The sequence below is a fragment of the Phaenicophaeus curvirostris genome, chromosome 2 (genome assembly GCF_032191515.1).
Source record: "Phaenicophaeus curvirostris isolate KB17595 chromosome 2, BPBGC_Pcur_1.0, whole genome shotgun sequence".
Taxonomy (NCBI): domain Eukaryota; kingdom Metazoa; phylum Chordata; class Aves; order Cuculiformes; family Cuculidae; genus Phaenicophaeus; species Phaenicophaeus curvirostris.
Window position 1 is genome coordinate 22,650,988 of NC_091393.1, and position 10,361 is coordinate 22,661,348.

The following is a 10,361-nucleotide window of genomic DNA, read 5'->3' on the forward strand; positions in this document are numbered from 1 at the left end:
GTATTTTCAAATGTAAGAAATTATGTAAAATCAGGAACTGAATACAGTAAAAATACTCAAATTTTCTAATTAAAACATATGGAAACAGCAAATTTTAAAATCAAACTGAGATTGGTAAAGCTACTGGCCAAACACTTGGAATCAGAATTTACAAGCGTGTTCAAGCCTGCCCTTTGACTCCTCAGCTCTAGGTGAGGTGCTAAGGGGCATGGTTTAGTGTTTGATAGGAATGGTTGGACTCGATGATCCGGTGGGTCTCTTCCAACCTGATTATTCTATGATTCTATGATTCTTACCTGACAAATACTTGACATTCTAGGATTTTTGTAAAGCCATGTAACTAATTTTAAAATGTAAACATAAATATTAGTTTTAAATTGCAGACTGTATTAGATAAGGCTGATTGATAGAAAATTCAGATTCAGTTGTGACATTCCAATCAGAAAACATCACTCTAGGCAAATCTCCGCACAAAGCTATGAACCAAAACAGCAGTTTTGTTTCAGGTTGTTGATATTTGATTTCTAAAACTGCTAAAAGACCTCAGTTTTAATTTATTTATTTTATTTTTCACATATCGGGCAGGAGGTGGGGGATGATCAGGACCAGCACTGAATGTGGAATTTCCCCATATTAAATTCTTTCCAGACTGCACCAGAGCCAAACCTGCTGCACAACAGATCTCCAGCTGATATCCCAACGAATCGGAGTCACGAAAGGACTTCATTTCCACCTTTAGGAAGAATGACAGTCAAAGGCAGACAAAACAGAAATGAAGATATATACAAATATATCTTTTGTAATATCTGAAAAAAAAAAGAACACAAAGCTTACAAACCTAATGTGTCTATTTTTGCTGCCTCACACCACAGCTGAATGCAGGAGTCTAAAATTAGACACCCATGTCAATTTGAAAGCTTTAGCAGGTATCATTTAAATTCTATTACAATACCACACAGGACTTTGTTTACACTATAAAAAGCACATTTGCCTGGAGAAAGCTGCTCTCCGAAATCTCTAATGAGATGAACCAGAGTAAATCATCTTCACGTAGCCAGTTATCACAGCAGAAAATTTCATTATAAAAAGCTTTTTTCAAAAAGTAAGTGATTCACTCCACTATGTTTTCTTGTTTCTTTTCAATCTTTGGACAGGACCAATCCCCAAATTTCTATCACTTTATTCATTATATCTGCTATTGGAAAGAAATGACACATTGTGTTGATCTTAACTTCTCACCATGCCCAACAACAGCTAACAGAGTTTTGCAAAGTGGAGCATGAATGGGTGCTAATAAGAGTTGCTGCTCAAGCTACATGGAATGAACTAAGGTCCCTTCTAACCCAAACTATTCTATGATTCTATGAACTAGGAAAGCACAAGCCCTCGGAGGCTGCTCAGCTCTCACTCAGCCTTGGAGGTTGGTCTTGTCTGAAGCTCCGTGCCTTCCTGCTCAGCTCACACTGATGCCCCAGTGCTCTCGCAATCCTGAGCTACCAGATTGGGAGGAGATCTCAGGAGACTCAAGTGCAGGTTCATAAAACCAGGCTCACGTCAAATTGCAATTGCCATCCCTTTCTTTCCAAACACAACCAGAGAAGGGTGAAAAGTCAAATCTCCTCTTGACCTGCTGGTTACGGCATTTGCCCAGAAAATGAGGAGTCGGACCCTGTCACTCACATCTACCAATACAAATCAGAAGATGGACTTCCAGCCTGCCCTGGTGAAGCCCGGTTACGACACCATCCTCGGTGTAAAGAGGGAAGAACCAGGTTCCCAAGAGGTGACAACTCACCTCACCAACAGCAACCAGAAGCGCCTCCCTGACCTGCAGATGCTGCAGCTTGGCCAGTAGACTTGTGCAGGTTCTTTTGCTTCCCATCTCCACTTTAAGCTCTCCCGAATTACCTGGTGGATAGTTAAACGGCTTCTGAAGGGAAAGCTGGGATTAAAGATAACCTCACCTGGGAAGGCTGCTGTCCCGGCAATAGAGATCGGCACAGATCCCATAACCCTCACTTCCAGTGTAAATTGGCCAATAGCTAGAAGACAAGCATCCATCCCAAGCTCAGACATCAAGCTCTCCTCACAGTTTTTCTAGGAAGCCAAGACATGAAACACAACCTGGGCTCTACTCCACTGGAAAGCATCATCAAAAGTTCAGTAGCACAGTTTCACTGCAATTTTAATTTGTTCCAATTCCTACGCAGTTTTTAAACTTATTGAGACACAGAGGTTAAACACATTGTTTAACCACAATGTATGGTTAAACAAGGATCTCTTGTCTTTTCTAAAAGAATTGTTAGAAATACTACAGCTCTTCTAAACCATTCTGAGGTGAGAATCAGGCACCTGATTCTCACAGCCCTTCCACAGTCCCATAATCACAATGAAAAACATAATTTCATGATGCCTCTAATGCAAGCATTCCTTCCAAAAACTCCTATTCAGCAGGAAGTGGGGGTAGGGAAGACAGCTGACACAAGCACTGAACAGAATTCATGCACATTAACCCAGTCATGAGTTTTACTCAATTGTCAAAACCGTTCAGATGGAAAACGATGCTTTAGGAAGCAGTCCGAGTGATGATTTCTTTATTATTTCTTCACTGCAGCTCAATTCAAACTATCAAACACAATTACATGAAAAAAAAATTGAAGAACATTTAGTCCTCATCTGATCTGAAACACGTGCACAAACACAATAGGCATTAATTTCATCACCCTGACAGCAACTGGGATAAGACGTTAAGGGTTGCAGAGAGATGACAGCATTCATAATATTGAATTACTAGTCCTTTCAGTTCTTCAAATGTCCTAATCACAGGCAGATTCGCAGTCATTTGCATTTTCACATTCTATGGTGAGATGCAACTACTTATTGTCTGTATGAAATGTAATAGACCAGGCTTCCCTAACAGAGTAAAGACAAAAGCTGTAACACAACCACATTTCACAGGCTACTTGATAATTTAGAAACTTTGAGCCAAATCTACTATTAGCTCAAGCAAATACCAGTCCTCCAAAATACACGAATTGCACCTGTTTGTGTTAGCGACTGCTTATTGCTGGTAAAATTAAGATCCTTTGCCCTCTAAGATTTACTACTCACTTTACATAGAGCTCAAGTATCTCACATACATTCTTCCGAGAAGAGTGAACTGTAGCAGCCCTGCAGCTTACAGCAAGGCAGGTAGGAACCAACACAACTGCATCTGCATCTAAAGCAACCCAGGGACAAAGCAGGGCCATTCTCTCTGGGCCACCTTCCAAGAGACTGCATTTGCAGATTGTCATTACATGAGTTTATAATCCAGGAGGTAGCTGAAGAGCACTGTCATAATACCACGCACTGATTGATTTTATATATTTATAGCTCCTTAACAAAATTCATGGATAACCACTAAAGTACAATTGCACTGACAGATTTAGACATGATCACAGGATATCACTTTATACTCCGACTGGTTTTGTCCAGTTCACCTCATTTACAGGACTGCTATGTGCTGGGTTGCTTTTTGTACTCTTAAATACTGATTCTTCAATTTTCTACAGCCAACTCTTGCATGATAGTCAGCAGAAGGGCTGGCTTTGGCGATTCATTAGCAGAATTCTAATATTACTGGAAAACAAACTGATTCCATCTCAGCTCAAGTTTTCTTAGGCTTTGTAAAACAAATTGTTTAGGTGGAAAAAAAAAAAAAAAGAGGTCTGACCCAAATTTTTAACAGGGAAAGTATGTTCTGTATGAGAAACAATGAAAATTTTACAGTTAACTTCATGAGCTGCTCTCTAGAACATAAATACTCAGTAAGGGTTCACAGCAATTACAGCTTTGTAATTATTTTAGATCTCAAGTCAAATACTTAAAAGAAAGGGAATTATAAATCTTTCAAGATTTTCTGTCATGCATCTCAGGTCGTCACCTTAGTTACATTTCACAACTGCCTTGGAATGTTACTGTATTGAAAAAAACACAAATACTTTAAGTGTAATAAACCAAAGAAAGCTAAACAGTTCATAAATTGAAGACTTTTTATGTAGGTTAAGTTGGCATCAGTGCTAAGAAAAAAAGTCACTTAAGGTTTTGATTCACTAAATCACGTAAGCACCTTTATAATCCTAATGTCTTCAGTGAGACTATGTGACAAGCATCACTACTCCAATGGGGAAGGCTGTCGAACTCCCATTTATCCAGTTACAAAAATATATTCCAACACACTCAACTGACTGAATAAATTAATAGACCTGAAACAGATGCTGAATTCCTCCCTCCCATGGCTATTACAATGTCTCAATGCTGGCATACCCCCACAGTTGCCTTTATGGAGCCATGCAAGTTACTATTCTTGCATTGTTTTGGGGGATTAAGTTTAATGATGCTCCACTTCTGCATCTAATTACATGCCTTAAAGAAGCCAATTCACAGTAGCTCTTGGGTTACCATCCCAACCTCAAACACTCAGGCACGTGCTTAACTTCCCACTGTGAGTTTCCAGTTAAGCGTGTTCAGTGTTCCCAAGAGTAGGTTTGCGAGGACACCCTGTTTCTCCTCCTTAAACTAATGCGGGGTAACTTCCAGTTAAATAATAGAGGAATTTTAAGGATTCTACCTCTTACCTCTTTACATACGTATCATTTTCCAAGTTCCAAGCTGCCTTTTGTTTCTCTTGGTTAGCATTTTCCTTTCTGTACCTTTATGTGACATGCATTTTTGGGGATAAAATTTCTTATCAAAAGTTCAAAGTGGTCGCTCCCTGGTGCACGCTATTTGTAGGAAATTTGATTGCTTCTTCTGTTACAATTTATATCTTGATTTTTGGCTCTCATTTTTAAAATGGGTTAAACTAAACTACTATTCTGCTACCTTCAGCAGTTAATGACCAAAGTGTGTTACTACACATCAGGATACCTGTGTTAAAGATACCACATCAAACCAAAGGCAGATGAACCAGTAAGCACTTAATCTGTGAGCGACCACTCCCTCTACCATTTCTTATAATCTTTTTATTTAAATAAAACCCCCAAATATTAAATCTTAACGTGAGTTAACTAATTTGGACAAGACACAAGGATGAAGTTACATGAGTTACAAGCTAGATCGAAAACTAATTACGATTACAAGAAGAACTCGCTTTGGTTTTGCAATTCTTCTATTCACCCTGACATCAGTGTGCAATTCTTCTTTCTCTAACTGCCGCTAGGGGTTTCCAACAGAGTAGGCACGAGTGAAGCCTACAGCGCCAGAGTGGAAATTAGGGATCACCTAGCCCAATTTCAAAAGAAACGGCTTGTAAGACAGTGGATGAAAGGTTTAGCTACAACTATGAAAATGGACCTATTTGTACCAGCTCTGTCACCTGCCAGGCAACATGTAAGCACTTGTTATCACTCCCAAGCACCTAGAGCTGACACTAACTTCAAATACACTTCTGTATACTCAGACAACTTTGAAAGTCAGGTTCAGTAGCAGTAAGCACCTGCCATTTAGTTCATTATTTTTTCAGAAGTAGAATTAAAAGCCTCCTTCTTTACTTTCCAAATTGCAAACAAATATATAACCTTTAAAACTTTTAATGCTTTGCAAGACAAGTGAAGTATTATTATTTCAATGCAAATACCCCTTTGATCAAGCAACAGAGGCTTACAACTCCAAATTATTAAGCCGAAACCTTGAATTTCAGTTTCTGGGGTACTGAAGAATCACAGTCCATAGCTGATCCAGAATTAAAGGACAAAAGATTGACTGTGGGTAGATTGCATGAGAACTGAGATGTTGCAATAATTCAGAGGTTGAGTAACCCACATAGGTGTCTCAAGTATAATTGTTGGTGATTAGCTTTCTTATCTACCCTTATTTTAATACTACTGACACGCAACACAGGCCACAGGGTCCAAGCGTGCAGATAAAGCTACCACTCAAGTTCTGACAGGGCACGACCAATGCAGCGCTACAGGCGTGAGGAAGAGTGGCTGGAAAACTGCCTGGCAGAGAAGGACCTGGGGGTGCTGGTTGGCAGCACCCATATGGAGCCAGCTCATACTGAGCCAGCAGTGGCCCAGGTGGCCAACAAGGCCAATGGCATCTTGGCTTGTATCAGGAATGGTGTGGCCAGCAGAACCAAGGAAGTGATTCTGCCGCTGTACTCTGCATTGGTGAGGTTGCAACTCGAATACAGTGTTCAGTTTTGGGCCCCTCGCTACAGGAAAGACATTTGAGGTGCTGGAGCATGTCCAGAGAAAGGCAGCGAAGCTGGCGAAAGCGCTGGAGAACAAGTGTTAGCTAAAGAAACTGGGGTTGTTTAGCCTGGAGAAGAGGAGGATGAGAGGAGACCTTATCACTGTCTACAACTACCTGACAGGAGGTTGTAAAGAGGCAGTGTCCGTCTCTTCTTCCAAGTCACAGGACGAGAGGGAATGGCCTAAAGCTGTGCCAGGGGAGATTCAGATTAGACATCAGGAAAAAACAATTCATTGAAAGGGTTATTGGGCACTGGAACAGGCTGCCCAGGGAGGTGGCTGAGTCACCATTGCTGGAGATATTTAAAAGACAGGTAGATGAAGTGCCCAGGGATAGGGTTTAGTGGTGGACAGGTACGGTTGGGTTTGATGATCTCAAAGGTCTTTTCCAGCCTAGCGATTCTATGATCCTATGATGTTGCATCCATTCAGTTTTCTTAACCTGCAAAACGAACACAACCCAGGTCTTTTCCAACAAAGTGATTCTATGAGGGAGCATCCTTTCCAAGTTCCCAGCCTGCAAAACGAACAAAAGATCAAGTACTCCATGAAAAGAACCACCAGAGGAGCAGCACCAGCTGCCACACCATGCAGGGCTGCCCTCTGCGGGCTCGCAACCTTGGCTGGTACAGAGGCCAAAGGCACAGCCCACACCTGCAGCCCCGCAGGCACCGGGGGCACGGACACAGCCTGTACCTGCATCCCCACCGGCACGAGGGGATGGACACAGCCTGTACCTGCATCCCCACCGGCACGAGGGGATGGACACAGCCTGTACCTGCATCCCCACCGGCACGGGGGGATGGACACAGCCTGTACCTGCATCCCCACCGGCACGGGGGGATGGACACAGCCTGTACCTGCATCCCCATCGGCACGGGGGGATGGACACAGCCTGTACCTGCATCCCCACCGGCACGGGGGGCACGGATGCAGCCCACACGTGCAGCCCTAGTGGCACGGGAGGCATAGATACATACAACTTGCACCTATTGGCATGGGGGGCAAGGTCACATCCTGCACCTGCATCCCCAGCAGCACAGGGGGGCACAGACACAACCTGCAGCTGTTGGTGCTGGGGGAAAAGACACAACCTGCACCTATTGGCGTGGGGAGCATGGAAATAATCTGCAGCTCCTGGCACAGAGGGCATGGACACAACCTGCACCTATTGGCATGGGGGGGAAAAGACACAACCTGCACCTACTGAGTCACATTCTCTGGAGGTGTTTAAAAGAGGGGTGGATGAGGTGCTGAGGGGCATGGTTTAGTGATTGACAGGAATGGTTGGACTTGATGATCCAGTGGATCTTTTCCAACCTAGTGATTCTGTGATTCTATTGGTGTGGGGGGAAAAGACACAAAGTGCAGCTATTGGCACGGGGGGAAAAGACGCAACCTGCAGCTATAGGTGTGGAGGGCGTAGACACATCCTGTACCTGCATCCCCAGCAGCATGGAGGGCATGGATACAACCTGCACCTATTGGCATGGAGGGCATGGACACAATCTGCAGCTATTGGCACGGGGGGAAAAGACAAAACCTGCAGCCATAGGTGTGCAGGGAAAAGACACAGTCTGCAGGTATTGGCGTTGAGGGGGGAAAGACACAACCTGCACCTGCATCCCCAGGAGCATGGGGGGCACAGACACAGCCTGCAGCTATTAGCATGGAGAGCACGGACACAACTTACACCTATTGGCGTGGGGGGCACTGACATAACCTGCAGGTATTGGCGTGGGGCGGGGGGGAAAGACACAACCTGCACCTATTGGCGTGGGGGGAAAAGACACAACCTGCAGCTATTGGCACGGGGGGGCATGGACAGAGCCTGCACCCACAGCCCCACTGGAACGCACATCCCTGCATCCCCGCTGGACCTCACATCCCTGCATCCCCGCTGGACCTCGCATCCCTGCATCCCCGCTGGACCTCGCATCCCCGCTGGACCTCGCATCCCTGCATCCCCCCTGGACCTCGCATCCCTGCTGGACCTTGCATCCCTGCATCCCCGCTGGACCTCGCATCCCTGCATCCCCGCTGGACCTCGCATCCCTGCTGGACCTTGCATCCCTGCATCCCCCCTGGACCTCACATCGCTGCATCCCCGCTGGACCTCACATCCCTGCTGGACCTCGCATCCCTGCATCCCCCCTGGACCTCACATCGCTGCATCCCCGCTGGACCTCACATCCCCGCTGGACCTCGCATCCCTGCATCCCCGCTGGACCTCGCATCCCTGCATCTTCGGCCATCCCCCCGCCGGGCGGCGAGGCGGCTCACCTGCACGCCCGTGTAGTTCTCGAAGAAGAAGAGCACCATGCTCTGGTAGATGGTGTAGAGGCGGTCGTCCACCTGCCGGTAGAAGCGGGCGGGCAGCAGCGCGGAGAGCAGGCGCCAGGCGCCCCAGGCCAGCACGTAGGTGGGCGCCGTGCCCATCATGAGGGCGGCGGGCAGCGCGTAGCGCATCGAGTACGTGTGCAGCACCAGCGACAGCAGCATCGCGGCCCTCGGGGGGCTCCCCGCTCGCAGGCGGCGCCCCCGGCCCCGCTCCGCCCGCGGGCAGCCAGGAGCAGCGCCCGCCCGCCGCGATCACCGCCGCCCCCCGGCCTCCATCTTCCCGCAGCGGCGGCAGCGGGAGCCGCCCCTTCCGGCGGGGCGGGGGGACGCGGCTCCGCCTCGCTCGGGGGCGGGAGCGGGACCGACGGGCAGCGCCGGCCTGGCCTTCCCTCCCATCTCTCCTCTGCATCCCCATCCCGAGCCTCATCCTCGGCTCTCCGCTACATCCCCATCCTTCCTCTGCATCCCCATCCTTCCTCTGCATCCCCATCCCGAGCCTCATCCCCATCCCTCCTCCGCATCCCCATCCCTCCTCTGCATCCCCATCCCTCCTCCGCATCCCCATCCCTCCTCCGCATCCCCATCCTTCCTCTGCATCCCCATCCCTCCTCTGCATCCCCATCTTGAGCTGCATCCCCATACCGGGTGGCTTCCCTGTCCCTCCTCTGCATCCCCATCCTTCCTCTGCATCCCCATCCTTCCTCTTCATCCCCATCGTTCCTCTGCATCCCCATCGTTCCTCTGCATCCCCATCCCTCCCCCGCATCCCCATCCCTCCCCCGCATCCCCATCCCTCCTCTGCATCCCCATCCCTCCTCTGCATCCCCACCCCTCCTCTGCATCCCCATCCTTCCTCTGCATCCCCATCCTTCCTCCTCATCCCCATCCTTCCTCCTCATCCCCATCCTTCCCCGCATCCCCATCCCTCCCCCGCATCCCCATCACTCCTCTTCATCCCCATCCTTCCTCCACATCCCCATCCGTCCTCTGCATCCCCATCCGTCCTCCGCATCCCCATCCCTCCTCTGCATCCCCATCCTTCCTCTGCATCCCTATCCCTCCTCTGCATCCCTATCCCTCCTCTGCATCCCCATCCTTCCTCTTCATCCCCGTACTTCCTCTGCATCCCTATCCCTCCTCTGCATCCCCATTCCTCCTCTGCATCCCCATCCCTCCTCTGCATCCCCATCCTTCCTCTGCATCCCCATCCCTCCTCTGCATCCCCATCTTGAGCTGCATCCCCATACTGGGTTGCTTCCCTGTCCCTCCTCTGCATCCCCATCCTTCCTCTGCATCCCCATCCTTCCTCTTCATCCCCATCCTTCCTCTGCATCCCCATCCTTCCTCTGCATCCCCATCCCTCCTCTGCATCCCCATCTCGAGCTGCATCCCCATACCGGGTGGCTTCCCTATCCCTCCTCTGCATCCCCATACCTCCTCTGCATCCCCGTCACTCCTCTGCATCCCCACCCTCCTCTGCATTCCCATCCCTCCTCTGCATCCCCATCCCTCCTCCGCATCCCCATCCCTCCTCTGCATCCCCATCCCTCCTCTGCATCCCCATCCCTCCTCTGCATCCCCATCTTGAGCTGCATCTCCATACTGGGTGGCTTCCCTATCCCTCCTCTGCATCCCCATACCTCCTCTGCATCCCTGTCACTCCTCTGCATCCCCACCCCTCCTCTGCATCCCCACCCCTCCTCCGCATCCCCATCCTTCCTCCGCATCCCCGTCACTCCTCTGCATCCCCATCCCGGGCTGCAACCCCATCCTGGGCTCAGG

At 48.4% G+C, this 10,361-nt stretch overlaps 1 protein-coding gene across 1 annotated transcript in view; it reads right to left on the reverse strand.

The window, feature by feature from the left end:
- Positions 1–8,776, reverse strand: part of AGPAT5 (1-acylglycerol-3-phosphate O-acyltransferase 5) — a 61,970-nt gene extending 53,194 nt beyond the window's left edge. Inside the window, exon 1 of the mRNA XM_069851494.1 lies at positions 8,523–8,776. Coding sequence (XP_069707595.1) covers positions 8,523–8,741 — 219 coding nt within the window. The 5' untranslated portion in view covers positions 8,742–8,776. The remainder of the gene's footprint in view (positions 1–8,522) is intronic.
- Between the last annotated feature and the right edge of the window lie 1,585 nt (positions 8,777–10,361).